General features: G+C 33.1%; 3 protein-coding genes across 6 annotated transcripts; 2 read left to right on the top strand and 1 right to left on the bottom strand.

Moving 5' to 3' along the window:
* Positions 1 to 1,722: 1,722 nt before the first annotated feature.
* On the top strand, positions 1,723 to 9,158 carry LOC111807641 (gamma-secretase subunit APH1-like protein). The gene is made up of 6 exons (XM_023693443.2): positions 1,723 to 1,950; positions 2,763 to 2,918; positions 4,471 to 4,556; positions 5,556 to 5,681; positions 5,965 to 6,092; positions 8,760 to 9,158. Exons 1-6 carry the CDS (start codon positions 1,838 to 1,840, stop codon positions 8,898 to 8,900), a joined length of 750 nt encoding a protein of 249 aa, XP_023549211.1. The 5' UTR covers positions 1,723 to 1,837; the 3' UTR covers positions 8,901 to 9,158.
* Positions 9,159 to 10,432: 1,274 nt separating this feature from the next.
* LOC111807304 (putative E3 ubiquitin-protein ligase ARI7) lies at positions 10,433 to 17,756 on the bottom strand. Of its 2 annotated transcripts, XM_087129218.1 has the most exons (15): positions 17,430 to 17,756; positions 16,111 to 16,235; positions 15,807 to 15,912; positions 15,598 to 15,688; positions 14,513 to 14,685; positions 14,052 to 14,156; positions 13,876 to 13,964; positions 13,425 to 13,532; positions 13,040 to 13,130; positions 12,862 to 12,951; positions 11,912 to 11,959; positions 11,560 to 11,631; positions 11,184 to 11,283; positions 10,975 to 11,101; positions 10,433 to 10,876 (listed from the first exon to the last, which is right to left on the bottom strand). In XM_087129218.1, exons 1-15 carry the CDS (start codon positions 17,607 to 17,609, stop codon positions 10,597 to 10,599), a joined length of 1,785 nt encoding a protein of 594 aa, XP_086985344.1. In that variant the 5' UTR covers positions 17,610 to 17,756; the 3' UTR covers positions 10,433 to 10,596. The 2 variants fall into 2 exon arrangements, with proteins under 2 accessions (XP_086985344.1, XP_086985345.1); XM_087129219.1 differs by lacking the exon at positions 10,433 to 10,876 and having other exon boundaries at positions 10,971 to 11,101.
* A 5,849-nt stretch (positions 17,757 to 23,605) lies between these two features.
* On the top strand, positions 23,606 to 25,212 carry LOC111806454 (uncharacterized). Of its 3 annotated transcripts, XR_002816813.2 has the most exons (4): positions 23,606 to 24,118; positions 24,407 to 24,621; positions 24,840 to 24,904; positions 25,004 to 25,212. XR_002816813.2 is itself a non-coding variant. In XM_023691779.2 (2 exons), the coding sequence occupies exons 1-2, from the start codon at positions 23,647 to 23,649 to the stop codon at positions 24,484 to 24,486; spliced, it is 552 nt and encodes a 183-aa protein (XP_023547547.1). In that variant the 5' UTR covers positions 23,606 to 23,646; the 3' UTR covers positions 24,487 to 24,746. The 3 variants fall into 3 exon arrangements, 1 of the variants encoding a protein (XP_023547547.1); XR_015423096.1 differs by having other exon boundaries at positions 24,840 to 25,212; XM_023691779.2 differs by lacking the exons at positions 24,840 to 24,904; positions 25,004 to 25,212 and having other exon boundaries at positions 24,407 to 24,746.
* Positions 25,213 to 26,029: the final 817 nt, after the last annotated feature.

Raw genomic sequence — 26,029 nt, 5'->3', positions numbered from 1 at the left:
AATGTGAGTAATGATTTGTGTTTACCACTCAAATACCGTATAAATAATTTTATTTCTATTTATAAGTAATTCAAAACTCTACCAATTTTATTTCTATTTATAAGTAATTAAAAACTCTAGTGGAATTTCTATTTATAAATAATTGAAAACTCTACCGTTTGTTAGAACTCTTCTAAAGTTCTAATGTCATACTTTGATTTATCCATGATGTCAATTTTGCTGTCATATCACATCGGGTATCTTGTTTCAACTTAAACTCCTCCGTTTTAGCTCTGATTTGAGTGATTGAAAAATGAGTTGAAATTGTTATTTCCAACCTTACACGTGGACAATTCAAAATACTGATAATTGTTAATAATTAAGTGTAGCGACTATCATTGTCATTGTCAGCTAGAGAAGCAGAGTACAAAGTAGCGACTAGAGCAGCTCAGGAAAGTAGATGGTAAAACTCTTGATGGAAGATTGACACCAGAAAATTGACTATCCGATACCACTTCATTGCGACAACCAATGTGCGATTCGCCTAGCAGAAAATTCGATGTTTCATGCTAGAACAAATCATTTCATTAGAGAGAGTCTTGAATGTTCGGTAGACCTGGAGTTACACTCTTATCCATTGTTGGAAGTTGTGTTCATTGATATAATCATTACAAGCAAGTTCTCAATTGTTTGTAATTATGACTATGTCAAAAAGCCGTTTTATCCATGTAATTATATCTATCACTTCAAGTACCACTAATTTTCTAATGAACAATTTGTTTATGATCCAACCATAAACTAAGTTTCTTTAGGGTCCGCGAGAAGGCGGGTCCCCATTGTTCATGTCTCGAAATCAAAATTTAAGAAAATTACCTATCCATATTTTTCTATACATGAACGAGTGAATTCCATCTCGTGAAAATATGTTCCTTGCTCTCTATTCATGAAAGTCTCCAAAATGGTAGGTATATTAAATCAGTTATAAAATTCATTCTCATCCATACAAATTAAAAGACCATTTCTTGCGGGTAGAAGTTCGTAAATCACTTCAGATCAATATCAAGTCACATATAATCATATTATGAAATAATGTTCTCAATTAACAAATTTAAAAATGGGGAAAATATTTCATTGTTCAGTATTATACAAACTTGTTGTATAGGATCTTCACTCACGTGTTTCTATACGAACGATTTTGATAAAGTCATTTATAACCATTATAAAGTGGGTCATATCAATAATGTTGTTAGGACAATACAACAAACCTTATCTATATACTATAAATTGTTTAAGTCCTTACTTGAACATAGTCCTCTTATATGCCAACTAGAGATGTCCATTTAACTTGCTAGGTTCAGACACGAAATGAGAAACATTTCTTCCCGATAAATGGGGCCGAAAATGAGATTATATTTTCTATCACTGTCTAATTCTCTGCACCTCCCCACTTGATATAAATAAATTTTCAACACGCACGCATGCACGTAACCACACACATAAATATTTTTTAAAATATATGGGTCCGTGTGCCGTGGTTTTAGAAAAAAAAAAAAAAAAATATATATATATATATATATATATATATAAAATGTTTCACATAATGTTTCATCAATATTACACAAATCAACATTTTTAGTCTAAAACTATACCATATTTTGCATATAGAATGTGTGTATCCATAAAAATAGTTATAATATAAAGTTGAATCGTATGTATATATGGAAAGTGTACACAATTCATTCATTTTGATTTGGATTTGGATTTACACGGTGCCACTGAAGCTTTTCTTCAACCTTCAACTATCCGAATATCGGTCTCCAACAAAAGGTCGCAGGGCTGGGTGCGAAGGAAGAAGGCGATGACTGTAGCAGCAGGGATCGGCTATACCTTGATAGCGTTGGGCCCTTCTCTCTCCCTTTTCATCTCCGTCATTGCTCACAAGCCCTTCTTGATTCTCACACTCCTCTCCAGGTACTTCTCCGTTTCCAATTTGAATACTGCTTTCATTCCGCCTCTCAATAATCTTCAATAATGGCCTTCTCTCGGTCTTCATGCTATTGTTTTGCTTGATCGTTTTCTTTTGTTCTATTCTGATCGCGCCTTTTCTAGTTCATTTTCCCCTTCGCTTTCTTAGCTATCAATTAGGATCGCAGGTAAGCTGTGTGAGTTGTGTAATCGGCAAAGGAAATGAAGGATGTTGCAGATTATATTTTAATTTTTTTGTTATTGTTTATAGATTTTCTTTCGCTAGTAAGCTTCACGTATTTTGTTCGAGCTTTTTAGGTTGGATAGGTTGCCAATTTAACCACTCGACTTCTGGATTTTAAAAACTTTTAAGTTTAGTTCTATGCGACACAGTCTATTAAAAGATGTGATAACTTGGTTTGGAAAAGAGGAGATGTAGCAATTGTCAATTTATTTTGTCGAATTTCCGGTTTATTTCTATAATTTGTTCCCAACTTTGTGTTGAATCGATTAATTTTTGTCCAATACACAGTTTATGCCATCGTCTAGTCAACTGTGTTGTTAATAGCAGTGAATAAGTAGAATTACAATTCAAAGTTTAGAATGAAATTGAAACTTGTTAAAGTTTGAATTATATAGGCACAAATATCAAAATTTAGCTATTAAATTCTTAATTTAACCTCTAGATTCTCTTTTGAAGTTGCTAAGCGGCATCTGAGGGTGGAGCACGAGTAGTTTGATTGAAAATGAACTTTTTGTTGGCCGCCACTTTGTTTAATCGGATGATATTTCATGATTATTATTGTTCGTGTGTGCAGCACCCTGTTATGGCTCATTAGTTTGATACTGCTGTCTGCGTTATGGAGGGGCTTTCTTCCACTGAACTCAACAATATTATGGCCTTATGCAATTCTTATATTGACGTCAGTCATATTTCAAGAAGCTCTACGGGTTCTTTTCTGGAAAGTCTACAGGTGAGTTAATATTAACATCTCAATATCACTTGGAGAGTCTAGGAAGTAAGGATTGAAGGGCTGAATCCCACAATTCAAAATCATCTCTAAGTACTTGCAATTGTCATCTGGAGCTGAAGCTTAAAGTAGAAAGGAAAGTCACACTTTAGGAAGATAATAATAGTAATAACAATAGCTGTATTCATTGGAAATTGTAGTATTATTAGTAATTAGGTTAGAAAAAAATTTAGAAGGAAGGTTCTTCTAAAATGTAGGTGTTATGCAACATACCTTGAAAAAGTTTGATGGCCTGCACCTCTTTGAGTGCTGAGGTGTGATGCCTCTCCTTCTTAGTATGAATACTGTTTAAAATCTGTTATAATAACTTGCTATAGACTATGGGAATTGAAAACATGTAGGTTAGATTGGGTTTATTGAGGAAGTCTCAAATTTAAATGATTTGTGTCAATGCATCAAGAGGAAGAGTCTACGAAGCAGTGAAGAAATTGCTAAAATGTTTATTATTATAGATAACCATGTTTGGGCTTTTTATGCCTGAGCTGCTGCTTAAAACTTAACCAATAGCCAACTGATCACCGAACATTCAAGCCTTCTTACCATTGAACAAACATATTACACATACTAGTATATATCAAGACAGAGTTCAAGGTTTTTTCACTAAGCTATGAAGGAGTTATCTTTAGGTTTTATTAGATGATTAATATGTGATATATTGATACTCTTTTAGTGGAAAATTAGGCCAAAATTGGAAAAAGGGTGCCTTTTGACTTCGATAGATAAGTGATGGATTCATTGATTAAATTTTTCCATTAGTTCAGTGTTTAGGTTGAACAGCCATTATTGTACATCTTTTAATTTTTTGTTCTATTGTTAATGCTTACGGTTACAGTCCTTTTTATTATCACCTTTTATTTTTAGAATATTATATCATATGTGAGGTGGAGTATGGACCCCTTAGAGACTGAGATATCTTAACTGCTGAGTTATTCTTATATTGGCCCTTTTTTATGTAGATTTTTTTTTCTCTCGGAGATAAAAAAAAAAAAAAAAAAAAAAAAAAAGAATGAATTAGTTAATACATATATATATGCACATATTTTTTAATCTCCATATTTACATTTACTAGTGTCTACAAAGAAATCAAAACACAATCATTTTCTTATTCATTCTAGATTTTAAATTAGAACTGCCCAACTCTCCTAGAATTGGTAGATCTATTTGGCCTTACTATTAGGTTTTATCTTATTGGGGGAGTAGCAATCCACAATCCAGGATCATTTTTCTTTTCCTTCCATGTCTGTAGGTTACTAATTGGAGTCCTCTTACAAGTACTAATATCTTTCTGAAATATTGCAGCCTGCTCACTTTTGGCTATTTTTCGTACCCTTCGTGTCTGCTACTTGAAAATTTTCATTGAATTTTTTTTTCTTTTATAATATACGTGTACTATCAATTAGATTCTAAACTAAAGTAACAGTTTCCTATAGAGTTTATAATTGTTTAGCTATAAACAATGATATACCTACAATGTCTCTGCTATTGAATTTTATAGGAAATTAGAAGACATGTTAGATGCTTTCGCTGACAGAGTTTCAAAGCCGCGTCTATATTTGACAGATAAGATGCAGATTGCTCTAGGTAAACTTTGATCACCCATGATTTAACTTATAACCTTTGGTTTCATTACAATTAGTTTCTATATAGCAAGATTTTAAAACTTTGGTAGTACGTTCTTCCTTAATAATTTAAAACCATGCAAAATGAGAAAAATCATGAGGCAGAATGGTAAGTCCTGCTTCAAAATACAAGAAAATATGCAAGAGAAAGAACCAATATAATCTCCATTCCCAATTCTCTTATTAAAGGAAGCTGAAGACGGAACTTAATCGAGAAATAAATTCAACCCAAATCACTTAGGTTTAAGGTGTGCGATGCTCCAAGTCACTTATTTGCAAGAAACATCTTCAAACATCCTTGTGATTTGCTCCAACCAAATACTCCATGCAATAACCGAACAGCCTACTCCACCAGATCTTACTGAACAGCCAACCTCTAAAAGGTAACTAATAACTCAAACCATCCCCACAGACCAAGTTACATGCAAAGACAAACCCTATCTGAAAACATTTGGTCTATATGCACACTGCAGAAGAACAATGCACCAGTATACAGTTGTGTCGTGAGAGCCCCTTTACTCAGAATGCTACAGGGGGATGAAGATCAATAGAAACATTTCTTTGGGTGATGACAATAGTATTACTTCTCCCGACTGTAAAGTTACAGCCTGATTTTAAAAAATATGGAATCTTAAATTCTGACAAGAATTCTAATTGTGGAAACTTAGATTTAGACACCGAGCACATTGAAAAAAAGACCTTCCTAAAAGTTGCAGCCTTACTCAAGCGTCTTATTGAGTGAGGCAGACAAGAGTTGTCTCTGTATTGGAGGTAATCAGACTAACTGCACAGTCAAATGTCCTAAAGTTGAATGACATTTATAATTGCTCTCCCCTACCTTGAAAAGACAATAATTTGTGGACTGAGGGCCCAGTGATTTTAGCATTTTACCAAGTTTCCCAACCGTCTTCATTTTCTAATCTTACATGAGCTCTAACGTGCACTTCTTAATTGCTTGCAGCTGGGGGTTTAGGTCATGGTGTAGCTCATGCCGTGTTTTTCTGTCTTAGCCTTCTAACACCATCATTTGGTCCAGCCACTTACTTTGTTGATCGGTGCTCCCAGCTACCATTTTTTCTCGTCTCTGGTGAGTTCTTACTCATATTATTTGTGTAAATACTTTGTATACCGCTGTGAGCTATATATTGTCCAAAAAATTAGGTCATTATTGTCATTCTCTACTTTTCAAAAAGCCTTGCATTCGATTCCAGCTATTCTGAGAGTTCATTTGTTCCCATGGCATATTTCTGATCGTTAATTTCTTGAACATTTTAAGAGTTGCAAATGGATCACTATTATTCTACTTTTTTTCACTTAACGTTTTCACTGAAGACGACTTATCTAGCAGTATTTTGCTGATAACCCTGCAGCTATCATTGCTCTTGCATTTGTCACTATCCATACTTTCTCTATGGTCATTGCATTCAATGGATATTCAGAGGGGAAGAAAGTGGACCAGTATTTTGTTCCAGTCATCCATCTTGCCGCAGGAATGGTGGTAAAACCCCAATCTTACTCTGGATCGTTATTTTTTTTTCCACGTCTAGTTTATTTATATGAAGAAAAGTAGCGCTTTCACCTTAGTGCTCATCGTGTAGATTTTACAATCAAGCCCTTTCTACTTGGATTTTTTTATTTTTTATTTATTATTTTTTTTTTTAGTAAGAGAACATATTTCAAAGGGAAAAACAAGAAACAACCTAATGGCCGACAAAGAGAGAACCGCCACCAACAAAAGCTACAATATTGCATCCCCCAACTAACTTTTACAAGAATAATTTTGATTACAAACGATTTTGTGAAGAGAACTCCATTTCGAGGCCGAATACTTTGTTCAAAATCACAAATATTATCCTTGTGTTTGTGTTTCTAGCTGTCAGTATAAAAATTTATAGTTTCGTGCAATCCTCAAGGAGAAGAACAAGAGGGCCATCTGCGCATCTCCATGAAACCCCATCTCTTTCATTTGACCACGACCCTTCAAGAATATCATCTGGAAAACAACAAATCTAGCTAAAATTCTGCCGGAGAAAATGCCACCCCTCATATAAGTACAATGGATGAGTAGTTGATCAAGGGTTCCTCATCCTTATAGCATTAATAGCGCACTCTGAGAGACTGAGCTCCTTGACTATGAGCGTTTCTTCTTTGCAATCTTTCCTGAGTGCCTAAATTTCTGCAACCAGGACTGGGGAATAAAATTTTCTTTAGCACCCTTACTTCCCAGTAAGCGTATCATCGGTGATCGTGGAGTTTTCAGCTTAGGCGCTCTAGAAATTAACTGAAAATAGGCAGATTCACAACTAAAAGAGCCCTAATTGTCGAAGCACCAAACCAGCCAGTGTCTGCCTAGTCAAACCTAGTCATATCAACCTTGTCTCGTGGCCATTTAGGGTGCTAAGTGAAGTTATTAAGTTTAAAGTTGTTCAGTCTGTGAAGTTAAATAATCTTTGTTTGGGATGTATAGAGTTTTTTGGTTTGAGTTTGAAATTTCGTGTTTAGGATGCAAAGTTGTTATATATGGAGTTATGAACTTTGTGTTTATGCGTGCTATTTTTTTCTACATTTTTTGTTGTCCTGTACAATTATAGCTATATTAGATGCCAATTTTGCAAAATTTAAATAATAATTGTTTATTTCCATCAAAGAAAATACTTTTTTTTTTCTTTTCATTTTCAACTATTTAATTTATTTTTAAGTATTTCAGTGTTTTTTCCTAGATATTCATTTTATTAAAGACATTTGTTCTAATATACTAAAGGGCATTAATATAAAAGATTGTTGAGAAAAATCTTTTATTCCAATTTTAACTCCAACTCCATTGCACATCTAGAAATTTAGCATTTTCTGGTTAAACTTAGTACCATATTGTAACTTCATTTTTTTATGACTGTTCTATTTATCTATGATTTCAAAACCTAATAAATTTTAAGCAAAATTTGTTGTTTACTATCCTATGAAGTTAAATTATATTTTTATATAAGAAAAATCATGACATGGACGGTTATATTTTGCTAATTTTCTAATAATTTTACAATTATCATTTAAACACAAATTTTAAAAATCTATGTGCAAGTATTCATCATTGTTGTATTCACTAGTGACACATCCTCTCCATCTTTGTACTTCAAACTTATTGAAAGTTGAATACCTATTAGAAATATTAAGTTTAGGGACTAAATATGTTATTTAATATTTATTTATTTATTATTTTTTCTAATAGAGGTTGGTATCCAGCCAAATCTTTTCATTCAATTGTTCAGTTTACTGGAAATATTTGTAGTTGCCATAAAAAGGCTCAAGGTTCTCAACATCATTGTCGTAGCATAGTTACTAATGAAGCCTTGAATATTCTTGATTGTTAATAATCTTCTTGAAAGATATCCATTATGATTCAAAACTTTATTTCCATTCTGCCAATATTGCATTCTTGTCCTCTCCTTTGCACTCGTAGCTGTCAGCTTAAGCCGACACGTTTTGCCTTTAAACTCACCCCAAGAAATGTTCTGTACTTCAAGTATTTGAAATTCATACATTAAGATCACTACATCGTGGATCATATGTTTATTCCTCCTAATCTTTGAAGCTTTTTTAGAATTCCTCAGCCTTCATATAATTTAGTAATTGTTGAATTTAGACAAATAACACGGCCATGGTATTACCCTCTTACTTTGATCCAGCATTTCAGAAACTAGTAAACAACCAGCCAATTCCATTATTTGGTTATTTCGTATTATATCCGATCTGATATTTCACCTGATCTATCATTTCTTAGTTTAGTGTTTCTTTGGGAGGTAAAATCAAGCTGACCCCTAAACTTGTAAAGTTGTATCAATTTTTTTTCTTAAAATTTTCGAACCTTAAACTTTCTATTTCATCAAATTGCACCCCAAACTTAGATGAGTGTTGCCATCTTAATTTTAAACCTTAAACAAATTCATTCTCCAAATATTGTTAACCTTTAGTTTTAACTTCTTTTTTTTGGTTAAAATTAGTAGGGCTGGTGAAAATTGAACTACAGATAAAAATTGCAGACTCTTGGTTAAGCTTTAGGTCCAAATTGATAAGATTGAAAGCTTTTAGTGTTCAAATTGATAGAGGTCAAAATTGGTTTGCCCCTTTTCTTTATTATAATTCTAATTCATATTTCTCTATTTGTTTCCAGACGCTGGTAAACTTTGCATCTGGAGGTTGTGTAATTGGTATCCCTCTGCTATATATAATGGCAAGTCTAACCTTGATTCACTGTGGGAAAATGGTTTGGAGAAGATTGATGGAAAGCCGAAGTAGCCAAGGTAGTCGGTAACATCGTTAACCCTTCTTCTGCAGTAATATTGCTAACTCAGCATCTTGAAGAAGGTATCTTCGAGAGAACATCTATTCCCCATGTTTGTTCGTTCATTATTCATTCGGGAATCTGCAAGTGAAAACACCCGTATTTTTCGATGAACACGGTGAACTCGACTTTATAGCCTATGGAAATGTCATTTGTTTCTTCTGAACAAGAATCCAGCATTAACATGATAACACATTTCTTAAAAGTATTGATTACATTTCTGTATTACTTATGGTTTCTTCAACTGTCGACTCAGATTTTGTGCTGAAGGCAAGGGGTATTGGCTGCAGCCTTCACTCAAAAGGTGAATGATTCTGCTATGGTCATAAACAAGACGACCGAACAATGCCTAAATGGATAAATACTTGAAACCACATGTAATAGACTCACACATTGGTTTTTAGATTTAGAATTCTTTCTTGTTAATTGACATAACACCACAAAATTGGTCCATAAATCACTGAGAAAAAATAGACATTACATTGGAGCACGTGTTGTGATAAATATTTGAAAGTTGAAGGATTAAACTGAAAATTAATACAAATTTGGACCTAAATAGGTTCTTAAGCTAAACTTTACAAGGTTTTAACATATATTGACAGGTGAACAAATCACAAACAATGTATCTTGGCATGATGGTCATATACATTTCTAGTTCTAGTTTGGGGAACAAGGTGTGAGGTTAGGTGATCTTGTCTGAGAAAAAAAGGAAATACTTGACAAAAAAAAAAAAAACTAATTAAATATTACAAATATCAATAAAGTATTTTAAATTATAAACTTTTTATTTAAAGAAAAAAAAAAGAATTATAGTTTCTTTTATTAATTTAAGTAATCATTCTAAACATACTTTATATTCTTCAATTATCCTAAGGGGTTTAGATGAGGCAGGATCTCAAATATGTACTTAAAAAAGAAATTTTAATTTCGTCAAAATGTGGCATATACCCATTTAATGTCTAAAATTTAAATAGTTCGTATTTTAAATTTTCATATATATATTGTTATCACAGCTTAAATTTAATAGATCATAAAGTTATTTTTTATTTAATAAGGTGTTGACCTATGTTACATTTTAAAATTTTCAAAACCATTAAATATAAAATAAGAAGTAGAAGAAGTAATATTTAATTAATTAGAATCCTGAAAATACAATAGAAGAAGAAGAAGAAGTTAGATGAAGGTTAGAGAAAATGAGGAAGTACATTAGGTTATATTGGGAATGATGGAGAAACTAGAATGCCATTATTTGAACGCTAATACTTAATAATACTTATAATCTCTCTCACTTCTATCATAGCAGTTGGTTCATTAAAGCAGCAGCAGCAGCAGCAGAGCAAGTGAAATCCACATTTTTGGTTTTTGGGAAAACACATATTTGTTGTTAATTTATACTGCCAACTATTTACATTCAAATCATATTTGACATTTCCCTCTCTCTCTCTCTCTCTCTCTCTCTCTCTCTCTTAACCAAACACAACATCATCCCTCCCCCCTCCCTCTTCTTTTTTTTTCTTTTTGTTTTTCAAATGGACTTGAGAATAATCAACACAAAGAAAAAAGGGTCTGCTAACACAACACACCAAATCAGACATTTCCTTTCCATTTCTCCTCCTTGTTGATTACTCTCTTTCTCTACTTCGGTTGAAACACCAGAGGTTTTTTCTCAATGGTGTTGTTGATGGCACATCTCGCATGTGCTACTAGATTTTGTGTTCACAAACGTACAGTGCTCACATGACCAATGAGTTGCAGCATTATCGCCACTTCTGGTTGAGCTCCCGATTCGACTGATTCCCTTACCTCGTCCGCTTCTCCCTCCTCCTTTACTACTTCCTGCTGTGTTTTTTGAGCTCGTTGTGCCGCTGCTTGCTCCATGAGAATTCACATCCGAAAGCCCGTTCTCTAATGCTCTAACTAGGTTCTCAAAGTAATTTCGAGTGACGCTGTATGTGACGAACACAAAAACACGAGTTTTAAAATGTCAGGTTATGCACTTTTATATTGAAATAAGAACTGTGTTTATGAATGAGCCTTCATTTACCTGGTTAGACCAGCAAGCTTTGTGCGGAAGTCATTAAATTCTTTTGATGGACCTTCTGCACTGACGAACTGGAGCAATTCCTTTTCCGCGCATTGATGGAGCCTTTCTAATCCCGACTCGGCCTCACCTGCAGGAGAAGTAAATATCGATTTTTTAGCATCCATACCATAAAGTAAGTGTGTTCCTTGGTACCGCGAGAATGCAATTACCTTGTAAATACTCAAAAAACTGTCTCTTGGCATGCTCCTGTTCCGGCAGGTAATATCCATATGAATAAGTCCATTTCAAAACTCGTCTACATTCAATTATCTGCAAACAATCACAAGAAAATAACGAGGTTAAAAGACGATTGGCCTAAAATAATATTCAAAATGTAGTTTTTCTTCTATCTTTTTCTTAAAACTATTATCAATATCCTTTAAAACTCAATCTGTAACTATAATACTATAAAATCATGAAGATCCTTGAGTTATATAACTTTTTAAAATTGTTACACAATTTGAAAGTCTATTACAAGAACGTAAATCTAAGCACCAATAAACCAAAGAAATCTGATGTTTCATAGTTGGATAGTTTTGTACATGCCTGTAACCAAGCCTCTGTTATGAACTTTAGCTGAGACTCAGGAGTGCAGTGTATATCACTGAGCTTCTCAATCTAAGAAAGAACAAGAAATAAGAATCATTATCTCCAATATTTAATAGGGCATAAAGAAAACAAGAGAAATCAGTATAATCACACATGCAGGTTCTTGTAATTCGATTTTTTTCACCCACCAGCAACCAAAACAATGCACATCATTCAAAAACTAGAGATGGGTATAAGACGGTTCTAAACATCGAAAGTTACGAGAACTAGTAAACCACATTGAAAGTTATGAGAACTAGTAAACCAGTAGCTCGTTAAAAACAAAAAGTTAACTAAAATAGAAACTCACATGCACATTCTGCATTTGATGCAAATCTGCTATTGCTTTTTGCCTAGACTGCAAAGGACAAAGACAGCATAACGTCAACAAGCAATAAACAAAAAGTATTAAAAATAAAACGGTTTGAACAATGTCCAGATTTTATGAAAGAGATCAATAGTTTACCCAGCAGGTTTAAATGAAAAGAATCAATCGACTGAACAGACAAACACGAGAAAATGAGACATACACACTTAAGGTACGAAATAAATTTTAATAGACCTCAAAAAATTGGCTTGGACAAGAAGAAAAAACGATGCATAAAAACCTAGTCAACAAGGTCTGTCCATCAAGGAGCAAAAAGAAAACCTTCCCAGAGAAAAATCTTAGGAACCACTTGCAATAGGAAACAAAAAAAAAAAATTGTCCAATTGTTACCTTTCTTCTGCCATCCAACAGAATGTTCAGCAAATATTACTTAATAATAAATAACGCAGCGGCTTATTTTAACAGATTGCTATATGAAGAATATGATATGACAATAATGATATGGTAGGCAGAAGATAGTGAATATTGTGAATTACTAATAAAGAATAAGTACAATAATCTCAACAAGAAAAATTCCTGCTCGTCCATAAAAATGAATACTTTGTGAATGCAAATGAATCCAAAAATATTTATGTTAGCCATCATAGAACTTCCAAGGATAAATCTTAGCAGGTTGACTACACCAAGAATTGAACCTAATGTTGTACCCTCTATTTTTTTTTTTCCCTTCCCCTCTCTTTCAAATGTTGCAATAAGTTGACAAGAAGCAAACAGTACACACACATTAAGAAGGAAAATAAAAGAAGCATATCATAGAGGATAAACAAACAATCATGAATCATGTGCCTATCAGGATACTAGAGACCATGGCTAGAATTAGAAAACTATATAAAGACTAGCATATCTAAGTTGGAGATGGTTGTTCGGCATACTGTTTGATTGCTTGCCCAACGTTCGTAATAGTGAGTGTATCTTTCCAAAGAATTCTTCGCCATTTCTCTTCTTTTCTCAGCCTCGTCATACTACAATATTAAGCATAAAAAAAATCAATTTCAAGGATAACTCCACAGAACACTACTGGAGTTGGTTATAGCTTGGAAGGTTCCTTACCACACCATCTTGCTTAGCTACCTCATATCGGTTGCAAGCATAGAAGCCACCAGTTCTTTCACCATGATCGGACCATGCACCAAGACACAGCCTGCACTAAATAAAATTTACGAAGTTAAAGAACAATCCAGTCGTAATGTCCATCAAAAGATGCAATCAATGAAAACCCTTTTTTCTCTGCTTAGTCCTATTCACACAACAAAGAGTGGATATATACGATCAAAATCTGTCAAATCAACCGTGTTATGATCTTTCTACATTCTGGATCATCCAAATGGCCAGTTCCAAACATTAACGAGGAAAGGAAAACTTAGACCCCCCCCCCCCCCCCAACATAGACGAGATGACGAGATGACTTCATTCCGTCCACAACATCAAAGCTTACCAGCAAAATTCAAATGTACACGGAGGTGTGCAAGTCATGTGCATGCACCCTTGATTTTTCTCAATTGGCCGCTTGCACTTTGGACAAGGCTTGGAATTAGCTAATATCCTGAAATTATAATATAAATAAAATTAGGTTTCCGAAAAAATAAGCTAATTACTTCTTTAAACCTTTTCACTTGTTCATGCCTCATTGGAAAATATAAATGAAACTTATGTGCAGACACGCAAACATAGCACGTGACTATCAACTCATTGTTAATCATGTTCAATGTCTTGCACAAGAACAACAGATGGAACAATGAGAATACAAAAGAAAAAGCAAATGAGAAGAAGACTCCAGGAAAGCTAACATTAATTGTAAGGGAAAAAAGGGTCAAACAAATTTTACTTTAAAATCTTCAAGGAGTGTTGCAAAAATTGAAGAAGACAATGAATGCCCGAAGAAATACCAATTCATATTTTCGGACTCAGCACTGTTCTTTAAAATCCATTTTTCCACAGTTGCACAATCTACAGGACGGTGAGCTTCTTCTGTGCACTGAAGGTTCAAAAGAAAAGTTAAATACGTATATAAAATAACTATAAAAGCTAAAATAATAATTTTAGAAATATTGGTGATACCAACTTTCCAGCAAAAGCCATATGTGCAGAGGCAAGAAACATCATAATTTCCATTGCCGGCATCAAAGAGAACAGCATGCTCACAACCAGGTGCGGGGCACCATTTAGTCTACAGTATAAAGGAAGAATGTGAAAACAAAAACAAGAGAAAGATAGGGAAGTAACAATAAAAAATAAAAGAAAATTGCAACTTTTAGCAAAATGAACACAAAGAATAAAAGGAAAAAAAAAAAAGAAAGCTACTGTTACCCTAACTCATGCCATTATAAAACAAAGCTACCATTTAATATAATTCACGCATGGACTTAAATTTAAGCATGTAAAGGTTACTACACTAATCACGGGTATGGCTGATGGTTCTGCTAACATTTAAAAAACAAGGAAACACAACTTAAATAATCAAATCGTATGATTGAAGTGGACTCAGAATTAAAGTAAATAATAAGCCAACAAATCAAGTTCAACCTTTTTGTTGTCTTCAACATAAGACCTAAGAAGGTAACGAGCATATTTCTTCCTGTCTTCATCCGAGACCAATGAGTTAATCATGTCTTGATCAACCACAGCACTGCAAGAAGGATCAGGACATCTCAACGCCAGACATCCAGGACCGTCATTAATTGATGTGGTAATGTAGCCTATCCAGAGATCCATGCACGAAACATAAAGATATTACAAGATCAAGATGTGGATATTAAAAAAAAAAAAAAAAAAAAAAAAAGGTCAAGTGAACTAAGTGGAGTAATTCCAATAATAATAAAGCCTATCCAGAGATCCATGCACGAAACATAAAGATATTACAAGATCAAGATGTGGATATTAAAAAAAAAAACAAAAAAAAATAAGGTCATGTGAACTAAGTGGAGTAATTCCAATAATAATATAAAAAACAGTCCAAGAAAGTTAATAGCAGACATTTTTGCACATGAATAAATCACAAAAGTAGAGGTTTGTTACCAAAATTAACTAGAAGTGGAAACAGATGTCATGAAAGTGATAAGGTAAATTAACACAAAAACTTACATTACATACATGTTAAGTTGGGTACATTGTGAAATTAATTGAATAGATATCCTCAATTCTATATTTATTATTCGGATTAATGAATAAAATCAGAAAATAATATTAATAATACCCAGAAGCTCATTAATGTATGTGAAAGCTTCTCATATTCTTGAGAGCGAGCAGCAGATAAGCTATCTAATTCATACCAACTCCTGGTTGTTAAGACAGTGAGTAGCTAATGATTGGGAAGGCTATACGGATTGTAGAATTGGATTTCCTTGACAAGCATCTGGACAAAGCCAAGCACGCAAAAGAGTAGATTTTGTGTTTATAGATTATGCCTAAAAGTCAGTATTCCAGCAAATATATGTACTCAGCAAAGACAGCCTTAGTAAAGAATATAATAAACTATAATTAATGTCCAGAACATGAAGAACTTAAATAACTTGAACATAATTCGCGTTATAGATCCTTGCACAGAATAGAAGCATATATTGATACTTCATTAGAAATTTATGACACTGTAAAAAAGAATTATGGCAAACCTTCCCAGCAGTTGGCACAGAAAGGATGACCACAGGCGGCTGACTTGATCCTACTAATTGGATAGGACTCAAAACAGATTCCACAGGTTCGCTGCCAGAAAAGGCAACCGTCAAGATATTTTCGAAGTGTTATGCAGTCAAAATACACCAACACAACTTTCATAAGAAACCAAGACAAGGATGTGGATTCAAATATTTTCATTTCTTACTTCTCTAGCATTTAGGACATGTACAACAGGTGCTTCCAACAAGCCAACTTGCTTCCTTACTCTAGTTTCATCAGCAAACCATTCATCATGGACTTTAGTAACACTCCTGCGTGGCAAATTGATAACATATATATAAAAACATGCATGATTACGGAAGCCTTCAATGTATATTCCAAAAAACAGGGAAATGTTTTTTTACCACAAAATGTTTGCTTGCTATAGGAAACCAAGACAATCACAAAGAGAAAACAGAGAAGAAATGCCTAGACCAGATGGACAATAATTCAACAATTAAAAACCATACCAATTGAAGTGGCGGAGTAACACAATTGATGCTACACGTGATATAGAAAGTACTGAAGAAATTCTTGTAATGTCGTCCTCTTGGCGTTGTCTTATATCTGACTCATTTAGTATGGTATAATTTAGCTGCACAAGGACACAAGTTAAAATCAGTAACAATAAAAAGAAAAAAATACAAAGACAATCACAAGATTTAAAACAAACTTTGCCTATAATTAATAGTAAAACGTCAGATTTTCATGGGATGGGATGGCTAGCATGGATCGAAGAGATGGAAAAAAACATGTTGTAATTGAAAATTGCACCAAATCATCAATACTTAGTAAAAGCTTATCCACATCCCTGATATAGAGGCTTATTTCCACCCTAACCATGTTCAAACCATCAAAACCGTTACAAGTAGTAAAGAAAGGTTATGCCACAGTTTTATTATTAATAGAGATGTTAATTTAACCCGTGAGGCTGGGGCTCCGGGGTGGATAATCTCCGTATAAACAGGAGATGGAGGAAGGAGCGGAGAGAAATTTCTCCCCATTAGCTAAATGGGGTGAGAGATGGGAAATGCCCGGCCCTGCCCTAATCCCTACCTCACCAAACTCTGCTATACACACACACTCACACACACACACACATATATATACATATATATTGGAGTACCACCTATCTATTCCGCATTCTAACACAACTACACAAGATGATGCCCTAACTTAGTCTAATGTGTATCCAAATAAGAAAACTATCCAATTATCATTTGTACCGTAAAAACCCAAGTGAAAATAGAACTTATGGAGTGGTAATGAAGTTAACTTCTCCATCTCTGGCTGTCAGGATACAACTTCACATGAAAAATCCAAAAGTGAAAGATACCATCCAAAGAAAGGGACATACTGAATTCCTTTTTCTTTCAAGTTTAAACAGAGTAAGCTATTCGCTATTTGTACACAGGTTACCGTCAGTACTCCAGTGCGAGTTTCGTTACAAAACCATACAAACAAAATATCCAACTTTTCTCCCCGCCCAAACAACTGCATAAACCCAATACTTGTTCTTAGCAGTCCTCAATTCGGAACCAGATATAAACCCCACTCAGCCACTCGACAAAAGAAAACCATATCACTTAAATCAACTTCAAGAGCAGCAAGGAGCACAACCTCGAAAACTAAGATTACCAAAAGATCAAATAGAATGATTAAAACCCATTCTTATCTCAAAGATCACTGCCTAGCCGCCAAAAGAGATCAAAATTTCCCGTCAATTTACCTACTTTTGAGAAACAACAAATAAAAAAAGAAGCAAGGCAGAAAGAATTCGAAAACCAACCTCGCGTCGACGTGAGTCGAAGTAATCATCGGTTTCGTCGTCCACGAAATCTTCAGCGTCAGGATCGTCGTCATCGCTGTAATATCCCATACCCATGTCCATTTCACCGCTGTAGAAATCGCAATCATCATCGACAGATTCAACGTCGGTGGAGTAATGAAGATCGTCCTCAGAATCCATGGCGGAAGGAGGAAAATCGTCAAAATTGGGATGTGGGAGAAGCGATTTAGGGAATGGGAATTCAAGGGGGGTCGGTTAAGGAGAGAGAGAAAGGGGAAAATGAGGATGAGAGAGAGAATCAGAGTGGGGTTTTGGTTTTGGTTTTGGTTTTCCGAGAGAGAGAAGAAATAAGAACGAACTGAAGAGGGATTTGTGTACGCAAACTCAAGGGGTGATTTTGCAAATATGGCTCTTTCCAAGGGCCTCTCATGCAAATATTTCAAACTTTTTTTTTTTATTATTTATTAAATGCAATTTATGCACATTTCAAGCTCACATATTTAATGCATTTATTTTCCTTTATCAAATCAATAATTATCCATTTACTTTATTCCAAATTTTTTACTTTCCTATTAGATTTTCTTTCGATATTAAAAAAAAAAAATATATATATATATATATATATATATATATAACCTAGAGCTCTTATACCAATGGTAACGACTCTATTTTCCTACTGAAAGAGATTCGCTACCACATGCATGACATGATCTTTTTATGCAGAAACATTCATTTAAAATAATTCATAAAACTATGTCATGGACTTTAATGCGTATACTAACCTTAAACGTTTCCGAAAAGTTAAAAATAGTAGGAAATGGTCTAAGTGTATCAGAGTCAAGCCGGATTAGTCGAAATGTCGACCTCTAGTTATGCCATGATATAAGATTATACCATGTTATAAGTTATATTATGATATGATTATGTCATGTTATCGAACCATGTTGTGATATCGATCTTGTACGATGCACATGAACCTCCATATGTCATGCCACGTAAAACTATGTTAATATGTTCACTCTATGCCTACGAGACAGTAAGCCAATGTTAATCATGAAAGATATGATGAGTACAATGCATGTATGTCTCGAAGGGGCACTATGACATGAAAAGAACAAAGGTATAAGTTGCATCATAAGTTTTCCATGATTAAAGTTACGAGGACCTCATGTATTTTGTATGTTACATGCATCGGGATACTTTTTCATTATGATTAGTACAGACGCGTACACTACGATATATGTACACCATAAAAATTATGTATGCTCCTTTCCCGTGGCTTTTGGCAATGTGAGTGTACGCTAGCTTGACAAGCATGCCCAAGATGTATGTATACAAGCTCGCCTGGTGGATCCAAGTGTGTGTAGGTCGTGTGTTAAAAAGTATTACACATCAAACTTTGTCCAGACTGAAAAGTAAAGACCGTGTTATAAATCACAACATACAATTTATTAAAAATGTAAGGGCAAAAGAGGAAACAAAAGACGTCTTTGATGTCATACATTAAACCCGCTCTCGACTTTAGGTCACGAAGTTTTCTAATCTTTAAAACGTCTTTCACCTCTAAAATAGACCTTTTAAAGAGTTTTGTCTCATTTTCTAGACTCTCAAAAATGAATATGAGCTTCTTTGTTTATAGACTTTTAAAGGGATAGTGTGTGATTGGGCTTATTAGATGATCTTTGGGCCCAAAAACATTTGAATTTGGGCCGACATATATCATTTGATGGACCACTTATTTGAACTTGAATCCGACCAAGCTAAATTTACTCGATCATATAGTCACATGAAACACGTGACATTATTTGACTTTTCAATTTTTTAAAAGGTTGTTGGGTTTAGTACCTTATTTAATTTTATTTTAACTAATTAAATTTTAATTTAATGTTTTTGAATTTAGTGGGCAATAAATCTTAATAATTATCCTATTCTAAATAAATAATTTTAATAAAATTGTATAAACTTCTAATTATAAATATTTAGTCTAGGTGGATAAAATTAATTAAATAAGACATACTTACCAATCTTATACCATTATAATAATTTATTAATAAAATAATAACATATCTTAAATTTTAATTTAATCTTCATTTATTAATAAGTACTAATGCATTAAATTTTAGGTTCTAAGTTTATTTAGTTATCAATATTAATAATTATTTTTAAACAAATGATTTTAATTAGTACGTCATCAAATTAAATAATTAATTTCAAAAATCAAATAATAATAATAATAATAATAATAATAAATAGTATAATGATAGAGGAAAATTATATTAAATAAGATATATTTATAAATTTTATATCATTATAATAATACATTAATTATACATTCATATGCCTTAAATTTTAATTTAATTATCCTATGAATTAAAATTTAGATTTTTTAATTTGTTAGATATTAATAATTATTTTGAAATAAATGATTTTAATAAAATTATATAAAAATTTTATTGTAAATAGTTAAATTAGTATTGTCATTGAATTAAATAATTAATTATAAATGTTATAGTTAAAAAATCAAATACCATGGTAAAAATCAAATTGAATTAGACTTTAAAGTCCAAATTCAGGCTAGTATTAAGAATAATTAGTAACTTTGGCTTAGGTCGTAAGTGGTCTCACTATTAAATTGGTTGGACGAATTGAATGAAGTATGAATGACACTTCCTTTGTGACCCCTTACCTGTGACATATTTTATGAATGTATGACATGTATTATGTTATGATATGTTTATGTTATGGATCTTGTTGTGACTTTCATGTCCCATGATGCATAACGCCTTTAAATGACGTGTCATGCATACTACGTTAGCATGATTACTTCACGAGTATTGTTATGCTATGTATGTATTCGTACGACTTGCATCATACGTTTACGCCACGATTTTAAACTATAATGATCTCATGCATCTAGTATGTTCACGTACATCGAGATACTTCTACGTTATAATGAATACAGACACATACATTACCATATCTATATATGTCATGATATTATATGGACTCGCTATGTGCCACATCATTTCCACATAATATTTGTACGAATCTTCTTTTGGTCACAACTTCCTCTTGTGACGTTAGATTTGAACGATTGAAAATACATTTGAATCGTGTCTATAAAACACTAAAATTATCAACAAATTAAAGACGTGTTATCGTGGATAAGAACCCAAATTTTATTATGATTAACATTATTTTCCTTTATGTTTTTAAGTCAAAATTGTATTTAATAACGTTTTTAATCACAAAAACTTTAATATGACATGTCTCGATAGCTGTCAACCCAACTCTCACCCACATAGTTAATTAAGATATTAATTTTGTATCCAAATTTCAACCCATTATTATGGAAACACAACCATTCATTAAATGATTAAATTAATAATTTAGACTTATGGTTATAAGTTAAATTTCAATGATTAAGTCAACTGATTTAGTCAAATCTCTAGCCATTATTTATATATTATATGAACTATCATTAGACTGAGTTTAAAATGTTACACATTTTTTTCATTATTAAATTAAAAAATGTCAATTTATTATATTAGCGAGTAAAAAAAAAAGATAATTTTAGAATTATAATATTTAATAATAATAATAATAATAATAAAACAAATTTGATGATTAAGTTACGTTTGGACATCAGATTTTACTTAGTCAAACGCCATAGTCAACTTAAATTACATTTATATTTTTTAATAAAATTCGGTAAGGATTTTTATTCCAACTCTACCCCTGGTTTGATTCGAATATGCCAATACAGCCGCCATAATACGTGTCCAACACGGTTAATTGTCCAGGCTAACGTGGCGTGCTCTAACTGGTCATATTATAGTCAAACCAGTGGACCCCACATACGTGGCGTAAAATGATTAGTGGTGATAGAAATAATATCCTGACTCGGTGTTTGATTGCTTGTTGTTCATTTATTTTTTCTTTTGGAATTATTGTCTGTGTGACAGACAAGCCACGTGGGAAATAATTGTCGTTATCTGTTTAGGCCTCTAGGGGGACTGAGACTAAATTATTTGACACGTGTCTTATTACATGTCATGTATGCTATGTGGACATGCACATAGATACATGAAAGAAGGGATGAATGCACTCCTTAGATTACTTTAAATTTTATTTTTCTTTTGTAAAATTAAAAAAAAAAAAATCTTAAATTTTTTTAAAATATCTCATAAATTTGTGAATTTTTAATTTTATGTAATATATATATATATAGGAAGAACGTAACGATTAAATTCATGAATGACATTCAACAAAACAATGGGTAATTTTATGGCAATGTGTTTTGGATGAAATTATTATTGGTCGAGCAAGGAATTTAAGAATATACAATAATTTGCAAATTATTGCAAAAGTTCCCAAATTTGGGGTAAAAGTGTGCAAAATAGGTTTGGCATTTACTGTGTTAAAGAAATTATAACCTATTTTGAACGGAAAATAATCGAATGCAACAACCAAACTTCCTTGTTTGAATACTGAAAAGCCTCAATTATGGGATTGAATGAATGGTGTGATGATTTCATAATTTTAAGTCGAGTTGATATGAACTAGAAGACATCAATCATACAATATGAACCAAGAGTAAAAATGAGCATTTGTGCTTTTGTTTAGTCAATGACTAAGTTTCTTTGCAATTATATGTAGTTTAGGTTGCATGTAGAATCATTCAAGCTCGACAGATCGATCTTGTTTGTGGAGTGATTCGAATCTCAAACAAATGTTCTTGCCTTGAGATATTTGATTAATAAAAATCATTCAAGTCAGACATGATCGATTTACTTGTGGAGTGATTTGAATCTCGAACAAGTGTTCTTGCCTTGAGATATTCGATTAATAAAGTAATCTGAATCTTACTCCCCTTAAACTGATTCCATATAATTTGGTATCAAAGCTTTCCCTTGATTTGTAGTATAGAGTTTTTATTTTTTACATCTTTCACATTCATAGTCTTCTGATTCAAGTCATCTTACACGGTTTCTTGCCACTTGCAGTTCTTCATTTATCGTGGCAACACAACAATCTGGTCGATTGTCGTCCATTGTTCGTCAAGGTTGAATAATAATCATTCACCATCCATCATTCGTCGCACCAACACAACTATTCATTATTATATTCATCAATTTGATCTCGATTTCATGAATCCAGTTCGATCCAAAATAGTAATAAAAGGGGAGGGAGCTGAATCGGGTTGAATTGCAATATCTAAACAAGGTTGATCAAGTGGAAGAACCAACAGATCGAAAAATTTAAATTGGTCCAAACAGTACTTCTAACTCAATCAAATCGAGCTCATACATAAATTATAAGTAAAGGAAGCTATCGTGATATATATAAAATAATATAATTTTTTTATTAAACAAAACTAATATTTTATTTTAAAATTATGATCCAAATAAAAATTGTGAGTTTAAATAATTATATAAAACTGAAATGAAAAGAAATTAGGTTGTAATTAAGGCGGAAACACGTGTAACACACCTGCAATCTTTTTTGATATCCTCACATAGCACTGTTCAGAATCCAAAATGACAGCCACAAATTTCTCGGCTCGTGGCTGTCATTCATCACCAACCTGTCATTCTAGCTGTCCATGTCATCATGGTCACGCATACACGCATTTCATGATCCATGCATCCATCATCAAAATCACATGCATCCCATACTGTCCCCACTTAAGTTAAAAAAGGAAAATAATAATAATTAATCAAATTATTTTCGAGTAAATTCTAATAATATTATTAAAAATTTAATAATATTTTTTTTAAACCAATAAAAATGATATTTTTTAGACTTTTTTTTTAAAGTAAGAATATTACTAAATTTTTTAAAAGTTTTAAGATATTTTTATTAATTTAAATATATATATATATATATATATATATATATATATATATAATATTTATTAAAATAATATTTCTAATGTGAATAATGTTTAAGCTCTTTATTAATTTAAATATTTTTATATTATATCATATAGAAAAATTATATAATTCTTATTTCATGAATTTTCCAAGATATTTTTTGGATGACAATTTTATAAAAATGAGAAAATCTAATGTTTATTAAAAAATAATTATGTTTATTATTAAATTATATTATATGAATTTGTTTTTATCTGTTGGTTTAAGGGGTGGGCTCAGCTTTATAATGCATCATCCCCCACGCGTTTACCCAAACAACCAAAATTCAAAGAAAAGAAAGAATGAGTCCGTTTTCATCTCAATTCGAATCTCAGATTTCTCCTGAATCCGCCATTGGAGGGGACCGAGAAGCTCAAATCCTCCATTTCCAATCCGAGTTCAACTCCGCTGACGATCGTGATGAGTCGGTTTCTCCGACAGACTGGAACAACACGAAAATGAAGAAGAAGACGAAGAAGAAGAACCAGATCTTGCTCGAGGGCTTTGTTGAGGATTCGGATGAGGAGAACTTGACGAGGACGAAGAGCTTGACGGACGACGATCTCGAGGAGCTTAAAGGATGTGTGGATCTAGGGTTTGCGTTTTGTTATGATGAAATTCCTGAGCTCTGTAATACTTTGCCAGCGCTCGAGCTCTGTTATTCGATGAGCCAGAAGTTTCTGGATGAGCACCAGAAGGTTCCGGAACATTCTCTGCCCGATTTGGCGGATTCTGTTTCCAGTCCGATTCCTAATTGGAAGATCTCTAGTCCTGGTGAGCCATTCGATTCGATTCTTAATCTCTGTATCGATTGAAAATGAGGAGTGTTTTTGAACTGTTTGTTTAGGTTGAATATGATTAAGATTGTTAACCTTTGATTTTGAAATCGTTAACATTTGATTTTGAAATCGTAAACATTTGATTTTGAATCGTTAACATTTGATTTTGAAATCGTTTACATTTGATTTTGAAATCGTTTACATTTGATTTTGAAATTGTTAACATTTGATTTTGAAATTGTTAAACATTTGATTAAGATTGTTAACATTTGATTCGATTCAGGTGATCATCCAGAAGACGTTAAGGCGAGGCTCAAATTTTGGGCGCAAGCGGTGGCTTGTACTGTTAGATTATGCAACTGAATAGACTGTTGTGAATGGAGATTTTTCAAGATTGTTAAAGAAGATGATCTTGAGCTTGTGTCTAAGTTTGGTCCGATTTTGATGATGAAGGAAGAAAGAAGAAGAAGAAGAAGATTGTGAAGAAGAATGTCTCAGGTTTGAGATGAGGCAATGATTGAATGAATGAATGAACTTATGAGTCTGATTCAATTCTTTGTAGGTTAAGAAATTAATAAATTGTTACAAGTGGAAGAACATTAAGGAAGTGTTCTTTCTCTCAAGATTTGGTTGCCCGTCGCTGATTATGTTTGCTGCTTTGTTAATTTGGTGACTTTCCAATTCCAATCTTAGTTAGTTTAGTGGGTTTTATGCAGTGGTGAGAGCCCCATCAGAGCTTCACCGACACCCTTTTGCTTCACACCTCTGCATATGCTCTGAGGTAACTATAACCTAAACTCACAAGAATAGCTTTGTTTTCATATTTTTGTGACTTGTGAGTGCTAACAAATGCCAGATTGGGCTAACTATTTCTGTTCAGTCCACGATTGTGCTAACTATCACTTGGGAGCTGTGGGGGAGAGCTGCCTACTTCGTCTGGGTTTATGATTGTTTTATGTCGTGATGAGAGCTCCATCATAGCAGTGACGCTGCTACATATATGACATATCTAATATGTGGTGTACAAATATTTTATAGCCATGGACTTAAATGTTCATGATAAGTTCATAAAAAACAATATTATTATAACATTAGAGAAAAATAGATAAAACGAATTAAAAAAAAAATGATGACTAGATGTAACCGAAGAGCTACTAAAACAAAATGAATGCAACTAACGTATGTGATCTAACCTAAGAGCTACTAAAACGAAATGAATGCAACTACCATAGGTTTTCAGCCCCATGACCTTCACTGCGACATCATCATCCGTATAGGGGTACCTTTATCTTTACCTAGCACGAGACGAGACGAATTTAAGAAATACTCAGTAAGATAATGCTGGAGTTGGGAAATGCAATCACATGCAATATGGTGGGACCTATTCTCTCATAAAACACATGTCCAGGGCTGGGCTTTTCAGTTCAAGTAAGGTTGGATGTGTAGTATTTCTCTACATACTGCTCAAACATGCGCATATAGACTCACCAGGCAGGCTCATATACATACACTTGGGCATGACTCGTCGGGCTAGTGCAGGGAAAGGATCAACATAACATCATGACAAATATAAATGTGGTTATGCTCGCATTATTGCTAACAATATGGGGGAAGTATCTTGATGCATGAGGTCCAATAACATTAAAGCATGACATATAATCATGACACCAATCATACTTCCATACTCTTTTGAGAATGACATTACTATGAGACATACATATTTGGTACTTGTCATATTGACCATGATTAACTTACAGGGTATTATAATGTCTCATAGGCAAAAAGTGAACGTATTAACATAGCTTACATGGCCGGATATATGGAGGTACATGTATCAAATAGCAGTGATAACATGCCATAGTTTCATGACATAGCATAGTACACGTTGTACAAACATAAAATACGA

Source organism: Cucurbita pepo, chromosome 12 (genome assembly GCF_057944985.1).
Source record: "Cucurbita pepo subsp. pepo isolate OVF chromosome 12, ASM5794498v1, whole genome shotgun sequence".
Classification (NCBI taxonomy): domain Eukaryota; kingdom Viridiplantae; phylum Streptophyta; class Magnoliopsida; order Cucurbitales; family Cucurbitaceae; genus Cucurbita; species Cucurbita pepo.
The sequence above is the reverse complement of the archived record's forward strand: the minus strand, read 5'-3'. Positions and strand labels throughout refer to the sequence as shown.

Coding starts and splice junctions, on each gene's coding strand:
- LOC111807641 (XM_023693443.2), top strand. CDS start 1,838: ATGACTGTAGCAGCAGGGATCGGCTATACCTTGATAGCGTTGGGCCCT. Junction 1,951..2,762: donor ATTCTCACACTCCTCTCCAG/GTACTTCTCCGT, acceptor TCGTGTGTGCAG/CACCCTGTTATGGCTCATTA. Junction 6,093..8,759: donor ATCTTGCCGCAGGAATGGTG/GTAAAACCCCAA, acceptor ATTTGTTTCCAG/ACGCTGGTAAACTTTGCATC.
- LOC111807304 (XM_087129218.1), bottom strand. CDS start 17,609: ATGGATTCTGAGGACGATCTTCATTACTCCACCGACGTTGAATCTGTC. Junction 14,686..15,597: donor CTGTGCCAACTGCTGGGAAG/GTTTGCCATAAT, acceptor ATCTCTGGATAG/GCTACATTACCACATCAATT. Junction 11,960..12,861: donor GTTGGGCAAGCAATCAAACA/GTATGCCGAACA, acceptor TGTCCTTTGCAG/TCTAGGCAAAAAGCAATAGC.
- LOC111806454 (XM_023691779.2), top strand. CDS start 23,647: ATGAGTCCGTTTTCATCTCAATTCGAATCTCAGATTTCTCCTGAATCC. Junction 24,119..24,406: donor TTGGAAGATCTCTAGTCCTG/GTGAGCCATTCG, acceptor GATTCGATTCAG/GTGATCATCCAGAAGACGTT.